The sequence below is a fragment of the Danio rerio genome, chromosome 13, assembly GCF_052040795.2.
Source record: "Danio rerio strain M-AB ecotype USA chromosome 13, GRCz13ab, whole genome shotgun sequence".
Lineage (NCBI taxonomy): Eukaryota > Metazoa > Chordata > Actinopteri > Cypriniformes > Danionidae > Danio > Danio rerio.
This window is the reverse complement of record NC_141033.1, coordinates 49,518,244-49,540,711: the sequence shown is the minus strand read 5'-3', so window position 1 is coordinate 49,540,711 and position 22,468 is coordinate 49,518,244. Positions and strand designations below refer to the sequence as shown.

At 36.0% G+C, this 22,468-nt stretch overlaps 2 protein-coding genes and 1 long non-coding RNA gene across 17 annotated transcripts in view; 2 read left to right on the top strand and 1 right to left on the bottom strand.

Annotated features, from left to right (window-relative positions):
• The window catches only part of slc29a1a (solute carrier family 29 member 1a), a 378,565-nt gene that overhangs the window by 145,983 nt on the left and 210,114 nt on the right, over positions 1-22,468 (top strand). The gene's annotated exons all lie outside the window — the stretch shown is intronic.
• tmem63ba (transmembrane protein 63Ba) overlaps positions 1-22,468 on the bottom strand; it is an 81,329-nt gene that overhangs the window by 4,480 nt on the left and 54,381 nt on the right. For all 12 annotated transcript variants that reach the window (XR_015506444.1, XR_015506443.1, XR_015506445.1 and 9 more), the window contains 14 exons: positions 20,493-20,563; positions 17,234-17,314; positions 14,377-14,500; positions 9,881-10,014; positions 9,359-9,496; positions 6,875-7,028; positions 5,713-5,819; positions 3,647-3,733; positions 2,960-3,025; positions 2,605-2,767; positions 2,396-2,501; positions 1,917-2,084; positions 257-372; positions 113-175 (listed from right to left, as the gene is read on the bottom strand). Coding sequence is in view for 3 of the 12 variants with exons in the window: in XM_087279825.1 (XP_087135951.1) it covers positions 113-175; positions 257-372; positions 1,917-2,084; positions 2,396-2,501; positions 2,605-2,767; positions 2,960-3,025; positions 3,647-3,733; positions 5,713-5,819; positions 6,875-7,028; positions 9,359-9,496; positions 9,881-10,014; positions 14,377-14,500; positions 17,234-17,314; positions 20,493-20,563 (1,578 nt within the window). In the remaining 9 variants the exon portion in view is untranslated. The remainder of the gene's footprint in view (positions 1-112; positions 176-256; positions 373-1,916; positions 2,085-2,395; positions 2,502-2,604; positions 2,768-2,959; positions 3,026-3,646; positions 3,734-5,712; positions 5,820-6,874; positions 7,029-9,358; positions 9,497-9,880; positions 10,015-14,376; positions 14,501-17,233; positions 17,315-20,492; positions 20,564-22,468) is intronic.
• LOC147834315 (uncharacterized) overlaps positions 1-22,468 on the top strand; it is a 60,400-nt gene that overhangs the window by 7,926 nt on the left and 30,006 nt on the right. For 2 of the 3 annotated variants that reach the window (XR_015506481.1, XR_015506479.1), the window contains exon 5: positions 6,892-7,042. This is a non-coding gene — a long non-coding RNA (uncharacterized LOC147834315). Of the gene's footprint in view, positions 1-6,891; positions 7,043-7,830; positions 8,171-22,468 lie in introns of those variants that run through there. The other variant, XR_015506480.1, reaches the window with a different exon arrangement.

Genomic DNA, 22,468 nt, shown 5'->3' with positions numbered 1-22,468 from the left:
AAACATCAGACAGGACAACATAGTAGTGCGTCAATTAGGGCTGCACAAAACAGTTGAAGAATTATTAGCTCCCCTGAGAATATATAAACATCCCTGAGGGGTTAAAACTTACCATAGACTTGACCGGTGGGGATGAACCTCGCAGTCGTCCATTGTCCACACCATCCATGTCAATCTGCAGAGAATTCAATCACATTTGGGTTTATAATTCTGGCCTTTATGATTTCTGAAAATCATAATCAAAGCTGTTTCTGACCTTGTAATTGTGCGCGCTGAGGTATTTGAAATGACCGAAGACTATATGTGAGAGGCAAATAATGATGGTGATGATCAGAACCACAAAAGTAAACATGGATGTCGGAGCACCAAATCCTGTCAGATTGAAAAAAAGACAAGCAAGATTGAAAAATCATATTACAGATACGCCAAAAATCTGCCTGTACTTTTTGCTACTTTTAGCACTGCTGTATTTTTAGAAACATACTGTAACTGCATCTGGAATAGGGCTGCACAGTATTGGAAAAAACTTTAATATTATTACATATTCATCAAGTGACTTGAACATCTCTATTTTTAAAAAGCATTCATCATTTTTGAAAAGGAATAATTGTTTTAGATTGATTGGAATGATATGTAGAGCACTGCATCTGCATAAAATATAATTAATTACATTCGATAAATGCAACTGAGGCAAAGATACAGGTCACACTTTACAATGAGGTTTCATTAGTTAATGTATTTACTAACTAATTATAAACGATACTCGTACAGCATTTATTACAAGTGAACACAAACTAACAATGAACAACTTTATTTAAACAAACACTGTAATAAATGTATTGTTCATTGTGTATATGTTAGTGAATAAACTACCTGACAAAAGTCTTGTCACCTATCCAAGTTTTAGGAACAACAAATAATAACTTGACTTCTAGTTGATCATTTGGTCTCAGAAGAGGGTTATATTAAAGGCAAAGGCCTCTAGATGACGCTTATTTGGTCAAAATAAAATATGATCATGCCTTGATGTTTAATGATTTCATTAGGACAGTAAGGTCTGTCTTTGCTTAGACAAAAGTCTTGTCACTTAACCAAAATAATGTCCAGTATAGAATATAAAGTCATGCTGCAGTGCAAACAGAATGAATATTGTGTCTGACTCCATCATGAGCTTGGAGGACTGCATCTATACATCTCTGCAATGACTCAAATCACTGATTAATAAAGTCATCTGGAATGCCAAAGAAAGTGTTCTTGCAGGACTCCCAGAGTTCATCAAGATTCTTTGGATTCATCTTCAATGACTCCTCCTTCATCTTACCCCAGACATGCTCAATAACGTTCATGTCTGGTGACTGGGCTGACCAATCCTGGAGCACCTTCTTTGCTTTCAGGAGCTTTGATGTGGAGGCTGAAGTATGAGAAGGAGCGCTATCCTGCTGGAGAATTTGCCCTCTCCTGTGGTTTGTAATGTAATGGGCAGCACAAATGTCTTGATACTTCAGGCTGTTGATGTTGCCATCCAGTGTGCACATCTCTCGCACGCCCTCATACTGAATGTAACCCCAAACCATGATTTTTCCTTCACTAAACTTGACTGATTTCTGTGAGAATCTTGGGTCCATGTGTGTTCCAGTAGGTCTTCTGCAGTATTTGTGATGATTGGGATGCAGCTCAATAGAAAAATCCACCTTCTGCCACTTTTCCAAATGATCAACTAAAAGTCAAGTTATTATTTGTTGATCCTACAACTGGGGTCGATGACAAGACTTTTGTCAGGTAGTGTAGTGTCTGACCAACTGTAATCAAGACTCAACCCTGCAGAGCTTGCAATGTTGATTGATGCTAAAACTTTGTTGTGCAGCCCTTATCCAGAGCATGTCTACAATCAGGCAGAACACAGAGACCGTTCTTACCTTGACGGACAGTAGAGAAGAAGAGCAACCAGAAGATGCAGAGTATAGGTGCTGCCACCACCTGGTTGACAGCTCCAGAGTGGATTTTCTTATCCAGTTTGGAGGGCAAGTAGGCATAATACATATTATACCGGTCTACCAGATGCTTCAGAAGCATGTACATCAATCCTGCGGGTAAAAATATACAATTATTTATTTTTTTCATTCATGTAATGAAGACTAAAACTCGCATGATTCCACACCTAGTCATGCCGTCATCAAAATACACCTTTGTTTGTTGTGAATATGCACCCTCTAGTGGCCAAAACACATACTAGTTTGTTAGTTAGTTTATTTATATAGCACATTTTTTACAACACAACGTTGCCCAAAGTGCTGAACACAATCAATACTAAACAAAGTAACACCTACATCACATACATAACAATACTGAGCCTTTAAATAATACCTCAGTGTAGGTTAATTAATTATTTACTCACCAAATGGTACAATAATTGGACAGGTGATGCTGTAGGTCATGACCACAGTGAAGACATTCATCATCCAAGCATAAGCAGCTCCAAACTGGAACTCATAAGCTTGATGCTGTAACAAAATGCATTTAATAGAAGCAGAATGAGAAATTCAGAAACAAAGGAGTGAATACAGTACATACATTTCAATGAGATAAACTCTAAACTACACAGACCTTCTTTACATTGCGCCTTTCTGCAGCAGAGCGCGCCAGACACAGCCGGATCATGTACATGAGGAAATAAGGAATGCGTAACAGGTCCATGGCGTTACCAATGAAGGCAGACGCAATAACATAGTTCACAAAGAAAGCTCCATTATCTGGCAGGAAGACACACCTAACAGCGAGGAAAAAGATCATTAAAACAGAGATGAGGGGAATTTTTATTTTTATTGAAGTTTTTATTGCAAAGCTACAATTCACAACATCAGTAGACATTTGTCACTTTTCCAGCTTTTCCAGTTTAACTTCCCAAATCAGGGGATGAAAGGGGACGATTTTAATGCTGCAATTCCTGATGTGGACTTACCTGAATCGGATTGTTGCCTCATCAAGGAATTTCTTATCAAAAAGCCAGCGGAAGAAAAGATCCAAACTGCATTTGGGGAAGAAATCATGTTGAGTGTTTAATACAATTTAGAACCAGTTCAACAAAACTAACACAGCCTCCAAAATAACAAAAATAAATAAATAAACATTTTATTTTTTCCAATACCCATGTAGTGATAAAATACAGTATTTGCATTTGAAAGTGTTTTTGTAATATACACAGATTTAAACTAGCATTTAACAACGACTCTTATCAGGTTGTTTATTCAGGAAAATAACATTTTTATACTCCTTTAAGCATAAAATTATGTTATTATTATGATGCAAATGATTACTGTAAAACAGGAAGGTAATAATTAACACATATCTAATTAACATCTCTCATTCAAGAGGGAAAAATTCACTCAGTTACCACTTAGCATTTCTGATGGCAAATGTAAAGAAACACCTATACTAACTTCTTTTTTTTCAAATACCCATGAGCATATGATATGCTTTTTAGTAACAAAATACAGTATCTGCATATGAAAATGTTTTTGTAATATATGCAGATTTAAACTTAGCATATAACAAAGACTCTTATTAGGTTGCTTATTCAGGAAAATAAACGTTTTACACTCCTTTTAGCATAGATAGTTTTCTATGTAAACCAGTGGTTATTAATTACCTGCTCAATCCAAGAGATGGCAATAGCAGAACCATGAAGATGAGGAAGGTGTAGCACTTGTGCATGGTTGTTCTGTTCTCTCCAGATCTGAAAGGCAAAGGTCCAACACATTTTCAGCTTTTAGCACCCTTATGCGTGTGCCAGGCAGAAAATAGTTTAGTATAGAGCTGCACGATATTGGAAAAATCTGATATAGAGATATTTTAAAAAACATTGTGATATGTATACAGTTTCACAAGATGGTTTGAATAGCACTATTTGACAGTTTTCAGGGAAGTATTGACAGTATTGAGGAACATACATTTAATAATCACAACGTAAAAAAGCTTTTCTTACTTTGTCTTGTTTCTAGTGCAAATATTTAAAAATACTTGAGTAAAAATATTGTTTCCACCTACAAAAGTAATATCAATATATATATATATATATAGGTTTATATATAGGGTAAGCAAAATAATCTAATTTGCTTTTGAAATGTAGATATTTGGACTAGAAACAAGAGAAAAATTAGAAGAAAAACACTCACTGGCCACTTTATTAGGTACACCTTATTAGTACTGGGTTGGACCCCATTGTTCCTTTAGAGCTGCATTAATCCTTCGTGGCGTAGACTCAACAAGGTACTGGAAATATTCCTCAGAGATTTTGGTCCATATTGACTTGATATCATCACACAGTAGCTGCAGATATGTTGGCTGCACATCCATGATGCACACCACATCCCACCACATCCCAAAGGTGCTCCATTGGATTGTGATCTAGTGACTGTGGAGGTCATGTGAGTACAGTTATCTTATTGTCATGTTCAAGAAACCAGTCTGAGATGATTCACGCTTTATGACATGGTGCGTTATTCTGCTGGAAGTAGACATCAGAAGATGGGTACACTGTGGTCATAAAGGGATGGGCATGGTCAGCAACAATACTCAGGTAAGTTGTGGCGTTGACATGATGCTCAATTGGTGCTAATGGGCCCAAAGTGTGCCAAGAAAATATCCCCCACACCATTACACCACCACCACCAGCCTGAACCATTTATACAAGGCAGGATGGATCCATGCTTTCATGCTGTTAATGCCAAATTCTGACCCTACCATCCAAATATCGCAGCAGAAATCGAGACTCATCAGACCAGGCAATGTTTTTCCAATCTTCTATTGTATGATTTTGGTGAGTTTGTGTGAATTGTAGCCTCAGTTTCCTGTTCATAGCTGACAGGAGTGGCACCCGGTTTGATCTTCAGCTGCTGTAGCCCATCCGCCTCAAGGTTGGACGTGATGTGTGTTCAAAGATGCTTTTCTGCAGACCTCGGTTGTAACAAGTGGTTAGAGGTACTGTTGTCTTTCGATCAGCTGGAACCAGTCTGGCCATTCTCCTCTGACCTCTGGCATCAACAAGGCATTTGTGCCCACAGAACTGCCGCTCACTGGATATTTTCTCTTTTTCAGACCATTCTCTGTAAACCCTCGAGATAGTTGTGCATGAAAATCCCAGTAGATCAGCAGATTCGGAGCCAGTCTGCCACCAACAACCATGCCACATTCAAAGTCACTTAAATCACCTTTCTTCTCTATTTTGACGCTCAGTTTAAACTGCAGCAGATCGTCTTGACTATGTCTACATGCCTAAATGCATTGAGTTGCTGCCATGTGGCCACCTAATTAAAAATTTTCATTAACAAGCAGTGGGACAGGTGTACCTAATAAAGTGGCCAGTGAGTGTATATAAATGTTTAAATACTTAAACATGTACAGTTAATTTCTATTACACCTCAAAACATCATAATTTTTTGCGCTCAAATGTTTAAAACTATTGAAATGCTGAGTCACAGAACTTAAAAACACATGTAAATTATAAACTTTCACTCTGTTATGGTTAAAGCTGTGACTAGCGGTTTAACTATTTCAGATTCAACATTCCATATCATGTGATGTGACTATTGCGGAGGCACACATTGCTATATTGATGCTGAAACAATATATTGTGCAGCCCTAGTTTAGTTGCTATAAATGGAGACCATCTCCGGGTCAATTAGGTTAACTGATATACAGGGATTGGGATTGTACCGTGTCCAGTGGGCCTCAAAAAAGGCGGAGTAGTAGACGATGGTAGGGAGGAGGGCCGAAAAGCACCACAACAGCAGGGTAGGGAAGAACTGAGTGACGATGGGGTTCTGGAGGAACAGACACAGGGAAACGGAGGGAGGTTTGAGATGACTGACAGAATCATGACTCAAGAGCATTGTGTTTATTAGAGCCATGGCGACTGGCGAACAATTATTTGAGAAATCAATTCTGCAACGATGCTGAGATTTTCAAAGTGCATCCCTATTTTGTATTTTTAATGCATTCTGACATTAGTTTTTAACAGCAGACGGCGCTGTGGGCTAGTTTTCAACAGCAGACGGCGCTCTAGGCTAGTTTTTAACAGCAGACGGTGCTCTAGGCTAGTTTTCAACAGCAGACGGCACTCTAGGCTAGTTCAGTGCTCTAGGCTAGTTTTCAACAGCAGACGGCGCTCTAGGCTAGTTTTCAACATCAGATGGCGCTCTAGGCTAGTTCGGTGCTCTAGGCTAGTTTTAACAGCAGACGGCACTCTAGGCTAGTTTTCAACAGCAGACGGCGCTCTAGGCTGGCTAGTTCAACAGCAGACGGCGCTCTAGGTTAGTTTTTAACAGCAGCAACGCTCTAGGCTAGTTTTCAACAGCAGACGGCACTCTAGGCTAGTTTTCAACAGCAGACGGCGCTCTAGGCTAGTTTTCAACAGCAGACGGCGCTCTAGGCTAGTTTTCAACAGCAGACAACGCTCTAGGCTAGTTTTCAACAACAGACAGCGCTCTAGGCTAGTTTTTAATAGCAGATGGCGCTCTAGGTTAGTTTTTAACAGCAGACGGCGCTCTAGGCTAGTTTTTAAACAGCAGATGTCACTCTAGGCTAGTTTTAATAACAGACAGCACTCTAGGCTAGTTTTTAACAATGCATTTAAATGCTCACGAGAAAGAGTCATGTAAAATGTTATTTGTATATATTTTGTATTGGATGCTTGCAGAGCATGACTGTTTGTAAAGCATACAGCACCATCTGCTGTTAAAAGCTGAGCACAGAATTTATTCAAAAGTGAATAGTGATGGATTTTGAGACTCTTAGAGTTAATTCAAAATCAATTTCTCAAACAGTTTTTCACTACCGCTGTAGTTTTCATTACAACCTGGACAAACAGACTCCTTACATTCAGGTATTCCACAGGTTTAGTGACGTTGAACTTGTCCATCGTGGAGATGATGATAGCAGGGGTGGTGAGGAAGAAGAGGAGGAGGAAGAGAAAGCAGTTGATGACAAAGCAGCGGACCCACCAGTTCAGGCCACTAATGGACAAATGCTCCCTGTGGAGAATAAGGTATAAGTTACAATTACCACAATGAATGATACAACTGTTATAAGCATATCCAACCATAAGGTAAGACAGAGAGTACAATCAAATTTATTTATGGTCATTTCAGCATGTGGTGGCTTTAAGTTGGCAAGCTCAATACAGAAAAAAAATATTACGGTAACATTTTAGTTTGTCACTCTTCACTACTGGCTTATTACCTGCCTTTTATTAATATACTAACTGTAAATAAGTAACTATAATGAATGATCTTGTTTTACATCCCTAATCTTAGCCAATACCTAAACCCAACTGCGACCTTACAATTAATTAGCAGTTTATTGAGCTATATGTTTTGTTAATGGTTTGTTAATAGCATGAATTGTGACTTAAAATAAAGTGTTACCTATATTACATAATAATAATGACAACTTTATACATTAATAAAGGCACTTTTTGTTGTTGTGAAGAATTGTAAACTATACCATATTAGCCAGTAATATCATAAAAGTACATCCTAACTTCACCTGCAAAACTAGAATATACAAAGCAATATATACTATATAACATATCTTGGCTCTGTGATTATTTACTGTACACTGTTTGACCTAATATCCATATAATTGGACATCTATGACATCATCTGGATATCTATTTAAGGGATAGTTCACCCAAAACTGAAAATTGTCATCATTTTCTCATCCTTCATTTGTCACAAACCTGTTTTAGTTTCTTTTTACTGTTGAACTGTTGAAAGAAGTTATTTTAAAAGATGTTGGAAACTGTTACCTATTGTTAACTATTTCCTTTGACAGGAAAAGCCACTATATCCCCGAGAACCAATCAGAAGGCATGAATCGAATCACGTTTTCAATGTACAGCGTGCTGATATGCCAGCTTAATGAGGAGACTGTTTTATTCCGCTTTCGATTTCGGTTTTAAAAGAGAGTTTGATGAACTGGATGAACCTGTCCGGCTGTCAGTGAATGGCAAATGAAAATGTCCCTTACCTCAAAACTCTGTGAATTATAAGAAAAAGAAAACACACTGTACAGTCGAAAGTGTAGCATGCATTCATAACGTTTTTTGCGCAGTGACGCTACTTTGAATGAGTAGAATTTGCCCTACATTAAACTGCAACTGCATTTCATTAAAGACAGAGTTAAGATGCCGTTCTTTTATCCCACATGGATGAAATGAGGATAAACAAGAGACCAAGACCTTGGTGGGGATGGATGGATGGATGAATGAATGACAGCTTTTCAAATTGTCTGAGAGGCATCCCCTTTTTGCCCAGTAGGCCTACCTTGTGTTTTATTTGCTAATTTAAGCTATTTTTAAAAGATAATTTTAATGTATGAAACTGTACATTTATATTAGCCTTCTTCATAATACCCATCCGTCTGATAAGCTTTTTATATTAATGGACAATGCACAGATATTGATGTTTCATCATGTTTTACACTACATTATTTAGTAATTGTAAGTTTAGCTTACAATGTTTGCAATGTTTACATTGCTGTACTTACATTAAATCTAAATCTTAAATATCAGAAATGACAAGAGATTGTTCAGATTCAATTACTTAACAGATTTCATACATTCATTTTCCTTCTGCTTTTTCCCTGGTTTATCACAGCGGAATGAACCACCACTTGACGCATTTATATATTTTTAATTGTAGGTAGTTTGTGTAATGTGTTTTATGCTTGGTAAAATAATTTCTAATTGCATCTTTAGGGATTTTTAACTAAATAAACTGTCTTGTGCCAATAGGTGGATTTAGAGGTTTTTGCAAAAAAGAACAAGTGGATTTAGCATTTTTTGGCGCAAAAGAAAATTTACATTGTTAAAAACCAAAGAATTATCTAAAGTGAGATTTTTGAAAAACGTGTATTTTATTTACTATATAATAATCTTATCATTACATATAAAATTAAACTTTTAAACCTAATTAGAAGAGCCTGATAGAAAATGCTCAATTACAAGAAAAGAGGTCTGATGGATTTAAAGGGTTTTGCATCTGAACTCTTCAAATACTCGTCAACATACCTTCTTTTGTGTTCAACAGAAAAAAGAACCACTTTTTAATTTTGGGGTGAACTTTCTCTTTAAGTACTATATATGTCCAACTTTTTTTTTTTTTACAAAGTGTACACTAAGATAAAATGATTGATTGATTTCAAATTGACGTGCATAAAAAATCTGGTGTAGATGTCCAATTATGGTCTTTTATATCTAAGTGGACAGTTCCACAACAATATGGATTCTGGTTTATGCACAAAGTCAAGCACTATAATCATAAGGATCATTACTTGATGAGGTTTAGGAAAGGGATGTTACCAGTAAACATTTTGTGGATCTGGAGCATATGAGACCGTCCAGTTGTATGTGTGGAGTTGGCTGCTGAACGGGGAGGACTTTGGCTGTCGTCGACAGTGACAACCGTGACATTGACATGCGTTAAAATCTTTCAGGATGCTGGGAAGAGAAAAAAACAGAGATATTAATATTATTTTCCTATTTAATAATAAATCCCAATGGAGGCAGAATTGTATCAGAAGGTAACGATTTTAACATTCATTTGAGTTTTACTTTAATGGCACAACCTGATCATTTTCTCTTCTTTTATTTTAAATATCTTTATTGCATTTTAACTTTATACTTAAATAGTACAGAAGTAAAACAGCAACAAACAAACAAATCAAACAAAAATCTTCTCAGTATTTTACATCAATATTTATGACCTCTCTTCTTATTTATCCATCAACTCCACCACATTTTAGGAACAAACTGAAAGGTCAATTTCAGTACTTTTTGATTAGTGTTGTAACACACAGACACCAGAACATTACACAGACTTACAGGGCTGCCATGGCTTCATTCTGGAAAGTAACGAAGGCCATTCCCAGAGGTTTAGTGTTGACTTTTTCTCGTTCTTTTCTGTATTCTTCCTTCAGTTTGGCCTCAAGCTTAGTGTAGTAGTTCACAGCCTCTTCCTGCAGTGTGGATTAAAATGACCAAAGACAGACATCACTACTTAAAGGTCCCATGAAATTACAATAAAACTTTTTAGATGTTAGTATCAGTGTTGTTCCGTTGTAGCCTATCTATAACAGATCCCCAAGTTTTTTTTTGCAATTTTAAATTGCAATTTTTTGTGACCCTGCAAAATTCTTACTTGAAGCGCAAAATAAAAAAAAAATGTAAATAATCTATAAAAAAAATCAAATTCTAAACCATGTAATCAAATTATATTGAAATGAGTTTGCAATTAATCGTTTTACATGACTTATAGATGTTTCGTACGCAGAATTGAGCGAATGTCATGGCATAAATTGGGTGTTTTTTGCGTTTGACGTGTTTAAGGCTGCAAATGAAAGTGGGAGCAAACATCTAACAAATGGAGCAATGAAACAGACAGAAAACAGCAAGCAGCTTACAGTGATGGAGAATAGTTCAATGATGACGGCAGCTGGACGTAACCAAATTGAAGGAGATTATTTAAAAAAAATGTTATATATATTTTTTCAATCCCAAAACTTCCACAAGTTTCTGGAAATCAACACCACAAAATCAGTAGTTTTTAATTGCAAAAATCACAAAAAAAATCGTGGAAAACTAGGGAGTCTGCCACAGTATAAGCTAGTGCAGACCAAAACAATGAAAAAACACACATTTAGGTGACATGAAACTGAAATAAAGATGTGAAGCTTGCAGTTTGTCACTTCCGCCTAAATCAGGGGTGCCCAAACTCAGTCCTGGAGGGCCGGTGTCTTACAGATTTTTAACTCCAACTTGCCTCAACACATCTGCACGGATGTTTCTAGCCTAGCAAGAGCTTGATTAGCAGACCCAGTTGTGTCTGATTGGGGTTGGAACTAAACTTTGCAGGACACCCGGCTCTCCAGGACCGAGTCTGGACTCTCTTTGCCTAAATGGATCAATGGTGTTATTCACGTAACCTCATACTTTGGTTTCTCATCAAATCTTGACCAATCAAAAGCTCTCTAATGTCTGACATCCCCCGCCCCCTTCAAGACACATGTTTACATTTGATGCGCTTGAACTCAACCACTCCCACTGGCAGAGCGCTGATAAAACCAAACACTATTGGATGTTTTTTTCTTAAAAGGGGAGGAGCTACACTATGTACCACTCACTCTTTATATTTCAATTGAGATTACGCCGAACATCGAATAAAAATGCACATTTCAAAGCACTCATGGCACCTTTTAAAGCATGTTGTCAAAACGTCTTCAATAGAAGTGTCAAGGCTGGATATGAAACAGAAACTTTTGCTTTTCTATCAGCTCAAAGCTCTCTAGTGATGTTTTTTCTTTGACCTTTGGCATTTTTGCTCACAGAACTGCCACTCATTAAATGCACTCTCTTTTTCTGACTATTCTCTGTAAACCCTAGAGATGTTTGTGCGTGGATCAGCAGTTTCTGAAATTCCCAACCAGCCCGTCTGGCACCGACAACCATGCCACATTCAGAGTCACTTAAATCAGTCCCTCCAGGATTGTGCAGGGACATTTCTTTGTATATGTGCTGCCTAAAATTACTCTTAAAAATCTAATATTTGCTTAAAGTCGTGTGATTTTTTTCAAAATTTCATCTTGAACCACTGAACTCACAATATTCTGGAGGATTTTCTCCATTTCGATGCTTGATTTTATCTGGATATTGTCTTGACAAGCTGCTGCCTTATGATTGGCTGATTAAGTAATTATGTTAATGAGTAGTATGTAACTGTCCTATTGAATTCAGTTACATCCCAATGCTTTAAGTTAACAACTCAGCATATCATAAAAGTTAATTTAGGGCAGCATTGTGGCTCAGTGGTTACCACTGTCGTCTCACAGCAAGAAGGTCGCTGGTTTAAGTCCCAGCTGGACCAGTTGGCATTTCTGTGTAGTTGCATGTTCTCCATGTATTGGTGTGGGTTTCCTCCGGGTGTTCCGGCTGTTTCCCCCAAAGTCTAAAGACATGCGCTACAGGCAAATTGAATAAACTAAATTGGCCGTCGTGTACGAGTGTGTGTGAATAAACGTATATAGGTTGTTTTCTGCGGCTGGAAGGGCATCTGCTGCATAAAACATATGCCAAAATAGTTTGCTGTTCGTTCCACTGTGGCTGACCCCTGATAAATCAGAAACTAATCCAGAGAAAAACGAATGAATGAATAAGATAATGTAATGCCATGTCAGGAACTAAGTCCATTTTCATGACAAAACAATGACTTATAAAAAATATAATAAAAACAAACAACAACAAACAAATAAACACAGGATACATTAGACACTTTTTATCAGATATAATCTAAAAATGATCAAACTTTTCCTGCTAAAGCTTTGCTGAATATCGCTTTAAGTGAGGTTACTCAATTATAAACCTTCTGCAGTCATTTAAAGTGAGACAGCTCAATAAAAATGTTGTATAAATTTTAAACAGTTAAGTAAAAGTCACCTATAGGCTTTTTTTTTTTTACATGCCTGCAACAGCATGTTTTCCCCTGCAGTCAAACTGACCTTTACAGTCATCGTCCAGCAGGTGGGGATGTGTGCTACAGTAAAACAGCTCTCTGACAAACCGGAAGTCTGCTAATCTAGAGCTGCTGAATTAAACTGCACTGCTGTTGAACACGTCTCTACATCATCCTGACCAATATGATTAAATATAATGAATCAGAGCTATAGGCGAAATGCACTAAAGGGGATGTTTGTGTCTAATCGGGAAAAAAAAAAAAGAATTATCATGCATTCATGATTTAAAGTCATAGTACAGCCAAAAACCCAAAATGAAAATTCTGCCATCATTTTTTACCTTTAACTTGTTTAAAGCAATTTCTTTTTGTTCTGTCTGAACACCAAAGAAGATATTTTGAAGTATGTTGGGAACCTGTAACCATTAACTTCAAAGTATTTGTTTTTATTATGGATATCAGTGGTTACAGATTTCATTCTTAAATACTCAAACTAGTTTGGAACAAGTCAAGGACGAGTAAATGATGGCAGAATTGGATTTTTTAGGTAAACTATTGCTTTAAATATGAATGTTAAGTGAAATATGTCATCATTACGCAAGTTGAAAATTCCTCCATTGTTAATTACCCTTGATTTGTTTAATACTAGTTTGAGTTTTTTCATTCTGTTGAACACCAAAGAAGATATTTTGAAGTATGTTGGGAACCTGTAACCATTGACTCCCAAAGTATTTGTTTTTACTATATTGATATCGGTGGTTACAGGTTTACAATATTCTTCTAAATACTCAATAATGTTTGGAACAAGTCAAGGACGAGTAAACAATGGCAGAATTTAGATTACTGGGTGAACTATCTCTTTAAATTTGATTGTTAAGTAAAATGCATCATCATTACCCAACATGAAAATTCTGCTATTCAGGCACATGCACACATAGGGCTCAACCTGTGCAGTGCACATGCCCTTTTTAGTCTTGAATAGAAAGTGCCCTTCCAAAGTGATCTTAAGTGCCCTAGCGACACCCCCAAGCACCCCCTACCACCCCCCCTTACCCCCCCCCGTGGCGTTTTTTACTTCGTACGTTACAAACAATCCCCCCCCCCCTTCAGTTTTCATGCGACATATCCCCCTCCCCTGGCTTTTCCGTTCAAGCGCAAGCAAAGTTTTCACTTCACAACCACAACCGCCCCCCACCGCTTTTCAGTTTGAGCGCGACAACCACCACAACCACTCCCCCCGTTCTTCAAAAAATGTTATTCTGCACATGCCCCTTTTCAGGTCTCTGCATGGGCCTGCTGCTATTATTTATTACCCTTGACTTGTTTAAAACCATTTTTTTTGGTTCACCAAAGAAGATATTTTGAGGTATGTTGGAAACCTGTAACCATTGACTTCCTTTACAACATTCTTCAAAATACTAAACTGGTTTGGAACAAGTCAAGTATGAGTAAACGATGGCAGAACTTTAATTTTTAGGTGAACTATCACTTTAAATATGCATGTTATGCAGTTGAAGTTAGAATTATTAGCCCCCTAAATTAATAGAGCCCCTGTTTAATTAAAAATTAAAAACTGCCTTTATTCTAGCCAAAATAAAACAAATAAGACTTTCTCCAGAATAAAAAATATTATCAGATATACTGTGAAAATATCCTTGCTCTGTTAAACATAATTTGGGAAATATATATATAAAAAAAAAAATTCAAAGGGGGGCTAATAATTCTAACTTCAACTGTAAGCGAAATGCGTCATCATTAATGTTTTTGTAAGTGATCTAGATAACTGCTACTGTCCTAAACTCTTTGAGTGGAGACTTGAGAGGTTTTAATGCCCACGACATATGATAGTCCCATGAGCATCAGTGATTCTGACCTGCTCGCAGCCCTTGATGATGCAGCAGCAGAGGTGGCCGCAGGGTTTGGGGTTAATCATAGTCGGGATGTGCTCCCTGGACATCAGATCGGTGTAAAACTTCTTACTGCGTTCAGCCTTTTTCCTGAATAAAAGTAGCAGAAGCACAACACTGAATTGATCACAACTTACAACTTCAATTATTAAAAAACATTACAAGAAATGTCTATGAATATGGTACAAAATAGACCTAGTTTGAGATTTTCAAGCCCTATTTTTATATTTGCATAGTTAGTTTGACCTCATTTGTAGCGATGTATGAATATACAAGTATGCAAATAAAGAATAGATTACAAGGTTGCAAATATTAGCTGCTACAGTACATGCAATAAATTTGGTAACAGATAATGCACAACCAAATAAAGACATTCACTTATTTTTTGTATAATATAACTAATACTTTTATTAATAAAGAACATTGCTTTTTTATTTTAAGTAGGGCTGAAACTTAATCTAATTATTTGATTATAAAAAAAGTCAATTAAATGTATAGTAATCGATGCTTCGTTATAATAAAGTAACACAGCACTTCTTGTCTGTATAACATTTATTTAATTTGCGCATTATATTTATTTAAATTGTTTTTATTTTATCCTGTAAGTATATTATGAGTTATATATATTTACTGTGAGTGTGTCTGTGATTGGCTTTTATTGACTTTACTGCTTTGTTGTTTTGTTATTTTGGTCACAAGATCTTCAAAGAAAATGGAAGAAGCGTATCTGATTGATCAATTGATTACAGCGCTAGAATAATTGATTATTTAAATGATCGATAGCTGCAGTCCTAGATTTAAGGTACAATTCTTGCTATTAATAAACCATTAACTAATACTTTTAGCCCAACAAACTACTAATTAGCTACTTTTAATAGTTAGTAAGGTAGTTGGGTTTAGGTATTGGGTAGGATTAGGGATGTAGAATGAGATCATACTTTATAAGTACTAATAAACAGTTAATATCTTAATAATAAGCATGTGATAAGCCATTAGTTAATAGTAAGAATTGGTACTGTGTCAATAAACTTCTACTAAAAAGTAGAGCTGTACAATATACTGTTTCAGCATTGATTTTGCAATGTGTGTGTTCGCAATAGTCACATTGCAGGATATGCAATGGTAAGTTGGGATTATTTTTAATCAACACCACCAAATTATATCCATAACAGTGAAAATTTATCATTGCATGTTTTTAAAGACATTTCAAGAGCACCCGGGCACAAAAAGTACCACATTTGAAAATTTAATGAAGAATAAATTGCCTGAAATAATCATAAAAATAGAACTACTCTATATTTGACATTTAATTATTTAATTCTGTACCTGAATACTTATTTAAACTGTTTATTATTATTTTTGCTTACTATTTGTTTATTATTTTTTATACATTAGTCACACCCTTACAAAATCAACCCAGTCGATCTAAATGAATGGTTTCTTTCCAAACAGAGCTATTTAAGCCATCTGGTAAAATTGTATTCATATCGCAATATATATCACAAAAAAACAAATATTGCAATGTCAGATTTCTCTAATATCGTGCAGCTCTACTAAGAAGTGCAGCCCTACCACTTTTTTTTTATGTTGTTCAAGCGTGTGCAAGCTCCTTTAGTGCAAGACTAACTCACTCCCGGTGTTACAGAGAAAGATATAGGAATTCATTTTTACCAACAGTGATCAGATTGTAGAACCAAAAGTTATACTAGATAAATTATGCTGAATTGTAATAGTATTATATATGGACAAGTGGCTACTCACTGTTTAAAACTAAGGTTTGTAGTATGTAATTTAATTATTGTTTTATATATATATATATATATATATATATATATATATATATATATATATATATATATATATATATATATATATATATATATATAAAACAATAATACACACACACACACACACACACACATACATAAATACATACATATATATACATACATGCATACATACATATATACATGCATACATACATATATACATACATACATACATACATACATACATATATATATATATACATATATATATATATATATATATATATATATATATATATATATACATATATATATACATATATATATACATATATATATATGTATATATATATATATATATACATATATATATATATATATATATATATATATATATATATACACATACATATATATATATATATATATATATATATATATATACACATACATATATATATATATATATATATATATATAAAGTTTAATATATATATAAAATTTAAAATATGCTTGCTCAGCTGTTCAACTGTCAGCTTATGATTTGAATCCAACACGGAAGAAAGTAGTTCCTCATACAAAAGGGTTTTTGAGACTCTCCATATTTGATTTTGTTTTTAAATACAAAATTATGTCGTCAAACTGTTGTATAAACGGAATATCACATTCGTAGCAGTGCGATATGGCTGTTTATCGGCACTGGTGGGGGCACTAAGGCATATATATATATATATATATATATATATATATATATATATATATATATATATATATATATATATATATATATATAAACTTATTTTATTTTACAATTTTTTTTCCAGGAGTACATTTCTATGACTTTTCCAAAACTTTGTGGGGTTTTTAGGTTTTCCAAAACTTTTCCAGGCCTGGAAAATGCCATGTCAAAATACCATGACTTTAGGTTTTTAAATGACCGTAGGAACCCTGTATCTATTTTTAGTATGTAGAGCTCTGCTGTGACTTTTGAATTTCCCTTAGGGATTAATAAAGTCAAACAAATAAACAAACAAACAAGTTCTAAAAAGTGTACCTTTCAGACTCCAAAGACATTAGTTTGGCGACATTGTAACAAATGCGAGCATCCAGAACCACACAGTTTTCATATGCTTTCCTGAATAACAACACAAACGAGAAAAAAGGTTAGACAGAGTTAAAGGCATAACACTCCCATGAGAGGAGAAGGAAGAAGTCCTACTACTAATTCCCACTTTCTTCTTTATCCTGGCACTGGAACACAGTGTTGATAGTCTTGCAGGAGCCAGACTCCAGCATTGTCTGGCGCACACTATAGTTTATGTCGACCAGAAATGACTCACTTAGACGGGAAGAGACTGACCAGCATGTAAAATGACCGGCCACTGTTGTTTTATTTTATGTGATGCATAGGGGCGAGTAAATCTAATCAATAGTAGAAAACTAATGCAACAATCTGATAAGCTTTTCAAATAATGACACAGCAGTCTTAACACTGATGAACACTGATGACATTACAGGAAAATATTTACAGTGTGAAATCACAAGTTCCATCTGAATTATAGTAATAGGTCTAAGGAAGCCTACAAGGTTGATCAAACTCTGAGGCAAACATACTTTGAGACTGCTTTGATATTTTATCTACACATCCTGCCTCCTATCTGTCTTTCACAATCATGTCTGGTGGTTACTTGGACCTTAAATTGTGTTTTGTCCTATAAATCTTTGACGTGGAGTTTTGAAAAAGACATGCATTGTCCTCACACATTCTTTTGGAGTAAATTAGATTAGATAAACCGAGTGGATGGACACAACCGGTATTTGTGGCCACATGACCACTTTATACCAATAAAAAAAAGAGTTAAAGCTGTCTATTGTCCTACATGGGCCACGTCTCAAGACTAAGCCTAGTCATTTCAGAGTGCTTGAATTTACCAAGGAGATACAGGTACCATATATCGCATTGATTCATTAAGTTAAAGTGTTCTCTGGGTGGCTCAGTGGTTATCACTTTCGCCTCACAGGAAGAAGGTCGCTAATTCAAGTCCTGGCTGGGTCCGTTGGCATTTCTGTGTGGAGTTTGCATGTTCTCCCTGTGTTTGTGTGGGTTTCCTGCGGGTGCTCCAATTTCACCCACAGTCCAAAGTCATGCGCTTTAGGTGAATTGGGTGAACTAAAATTGTCTGTAGTGTATGAGTGTGTGTATGGATGTTTCCCAATGCTGGGTTGTGGCTGGAAGGGCATCCGCTGCGTAAAAACATATGCTGGAATAGTTGCCAGTTCATTCCGCTGTGGGGACATCTGAAATAGAGACTAAGCCGAAGGTCCTTATTGACCATATTTGGAATGGTTGTAGATATTAATAAGATGACTATGGCACTGATTACATTTGATCTGTATATCCTGCATTTTGCGTTCTGACGAGCTCGATGGCTGTGGGAGTCGTTGCTTAGTAATGCATAGAAAACAAATAGGTAAGGCTGGCTTTGATTTTGCTGCGCCTCCTGTTTTCAAAATAAGAGTCCCACATACATGTTTAATATAAATTTCGATAAACATAAAAATAAGGGAGGAAAATTATCTTTGTTATAATCTTAAAATGCAGGCTGGGGCATGCATAATGATGATCCCGTGTGCTACATATCAGTCTGTGTTTCAGCTGCTCATCAGGTCTGGCTAAGGTAGAACGTGACGTAAAGTACATGCAATTCTTAAGGGCATGCTAATGAATAGCCTTGAGAGCAACGCAATAGTGCTCTGATTAGCCTGTTTTTCACCTGTGTTTTACACCCACAGAAATTACATGACAACTTGGAAACAATGGCATTTGAGGCTCACAATATGGCCATTTCCATTTACTGAACTTTTATAATACGATTATGCCTACACTATTAAAAATGCTTGTTTGCACTCAATTGAAGTGTTGGTGCAACATGAAGGAGTTAAAGTAACTTTTTAGTTTTTACAAATTCTATTAAGCAATTTGAACAAACAGCAAAAAAAAATTTGACTTTAGGTATACCAAAAAGGTGGTACACCTTTAAAGGGGTAGTTCAAATAAAAAATGGTCATTTACTTGACTTAATAGTTGTCACAATCACCAGCAATCTAACCTATACAGATTGCTGGAGAACACACACGCACGCACGCACGCAAACACACACACAATAAACTACGACTACCAGCATGCTTTACACTTAACCCTCCTGCCACAGCTGACAGTTATTTAAACACACGCACATCTGCGGTTCATTCCCAATAATTACAGCACCATATAGAGTTGAAGTCAGATTTATTAGCCCCCCTGAATTATTAGACTGCTTGTTTATTTTTAACGGAGTTTAACGGAGAGCAGATTTTTTAACACATTTTAAAACATAATAGTTTTAATAACTCATTTCTAATAACTAATTTATTAATCTTTGCCATGATGACAGTAAATAATATTTTACTAGATATTCTTCAAGACACTTCTATACAGCTTAAAGTGACAATTAAAGGCTTAACTAGGTTAATTAGGTTAACTAGGCAGGTTAGGGTAATTAGGCAAGTTATTGTACAATGGTGGTTTGTTCTGTAGACTATCGAAAAAAAAAAGCTTAAAGGGGCTAATAATCTTGACCTTAAAATGGTTTTTAAAAAATTAAAACTGCTTTTATTCTAGCCAAAATAAAACAAATAAAACAAGAAAAAAAATATTATCAGACATACTGTAAAATTTCCTTGCTCTGTTAAACATAATTTGGGAAATATTGAAAAAAGAAAAAGAAATTTCAAGGGGGGTTAATAATTCTGACTTCAACTATATACATAAGTTTGTGTTCCGCTTTCGTTGTCTGTTGTTTTTTGTTGCTTTTGTTGATTTAAATGTGTGCTAAATGCTGCATTTGGATCGACACTTTATTTAACTCATCTGCATTACACAACGGTGCATTACAGAACAACAGACCACTTTGGATCCAGCAGCATTTATTGTTTATTTTGTGTGGAGCATTGAAAATGAACCGCAGCTGTGAGTGTGTGTCCAAATGACCATCAGCGGAGGCAGGAGAGATTGGTGCAAAGCATCCTGGTGGTGGTAGTTTATATGGTGTGTGTAGTTCTCCAGCAATCTGTGTAGTTTAGATAACTGGTGATTGTGACAATGGCTTTCAAATCCTGCATGACTTAGAAATATTAAGATTCAACAAATCTTTCAAACCACACAAACTCCTTTGAGTTAGAACTGTATAGACATTTTTCTAAACATCTTCTTTTATGTTAAAAAAACAAAACACTGGAGCATAAATTACAAAGACTTTTTAGCAGGGACTTACTCAAAATGCTGCTTTATTTCGCTTTCTTCTGCATATTTTGCAATCCCGCTAATGAATAAAGTGCGTTTCACCTGTGAATTAAAGACAATGTGAAGACATCAGAGTAAAGTTAATTAGCATTTGCAGTATCATTTGAACTGTAGCATCGATTGATGCTCTGTTAATGGTCCATTAACAAAATGATTTTATATAAGCAACTATGGACTGTAGTCCGAATAAACATAACATCTGACATACAGTCTGTTCAAGAGTATTAAAAATCAACTCAAAATACAAACCTTAGCTTGTTAAATGATTTGTGTGTACATATTTTTTTTTGAAAAATCAGTCATTAAATATAATACAACTATTTCATTTTTTAATCTGTACACTACCTGACAAAAGTCTTGTTGCCTAACCAAGTTTTAGGAACAACAAATAATAACTCGACTTCTAGTTGATCATTTGGTATCAGAAGTGGGTTATATGAAAAGTAGGGATGTCCCGATCCGATATTGATATCGGAAATAGGTCCGATATCAGTCCAAAAAACTATATTGGACTGCGTTCAAAATCTCTGCTATAAGCAGTCCGATTCGCTCTAAACTCTGTTACATCTATTCTATTCAGCAGCAAAGCCCACGTGATCAGAACACTGCTTGCTAGCAAAGTCCCTTTAAGATGTAACAGTCTTCACACTAAGTTATGGTGTATTACGTTAGAAATCTATTGTGATGGTAACGCATGCTGACGCTATCAACAACAGCACATGTCTTCAGGTTTATTTACTTCACGTCAAGTGATCTTTAAGTTATATTGTTTTGTATATGCTGCTAAGCAACGCAAGGCACCAAATGGCGACAAACGGCACATCGTGCGAGCCTCATTTAAAACGTTACAATTCGGTCATGGCATATCGTGGTTCATCCAGTGTGATACCCAATTCAACACCAGCGCTTCCCATACAGAAGACTTTAACTCAGCGGCCCGGTTCTGTGTGCGTGAGAATACTCTGCCACAGACTCACATGTTCTGCTGCTTCAGACTTCAGAGACGTATATCTGACTTTGGTAGTCGCTTTGAGATGAGTGCAAGGTCACGCGAAGAAAAGCCTTTTACTAAATAGACTGACCCAGCTCATTATTTAGGGTGACAATACATCCTCTTTTTCCTGGACCTGTCCACTATTTGAGACTTAAAAATGCATTCAGTCAGGATTTCTAAATCGCCTAACATGTCCCGGATTCTGCTTTCGTTTTCTATAGCTGTCATGTAAAAGGTGTCAAATGCTAAACATCTTTGTTGTTTTAAAAGCAAAGGCCTCTAGATGACGCTTATTTACCAAAATAAAATATGATCATGTCTTGATTTTTAATGATTTCATTAGGAAAGTAAGGTCTGATTTTTCTTAGACAAAAGTCTTGTCACTGAACAGAAATAATGTCCAGTATAGAATATAAAGTCATGCTGCAGTGCAAACAGAATGAATATTGTGTCTGACTCCATCATGAGCTTGGAGGACTGCATCCATACATCTCTGCAATGACTCAAATCACTGATTAATAAAGTCATCTGGAATGCCAAAGAATGTGTTCCTGCAGGACTCATCTTCAATGACTCCTCCTTCATCTTACCCCAGACATGCTCAATAACGTTCATATCTGGTGACTGGGCTGACCAATCCTGGAGCACCTTGACCTTCTTTGCTTTCAGGAGCTTTGATGTAGAGGCTGAAGTATGAGGAGCGCTATCCTGCTGGAGAATTTGCCCTCTCCTGTGGTTTGTAATGTAATGGGCAGCACAAATGTCTTGATACCTCAGGCTGTTGATGTTACCATTCACTCTGCAGATCTAGTATGCCCCAATACTGAATGTAACCCCAAACCATGATTTTTCCTTCACCAAACTTGACTGATTTCAATGAGAATCTTGGGTCTATGTGGGATCCAACAGGTCTTCTGCAGTATTTGTGATGATTGGGATGCAGTTTAATAGGA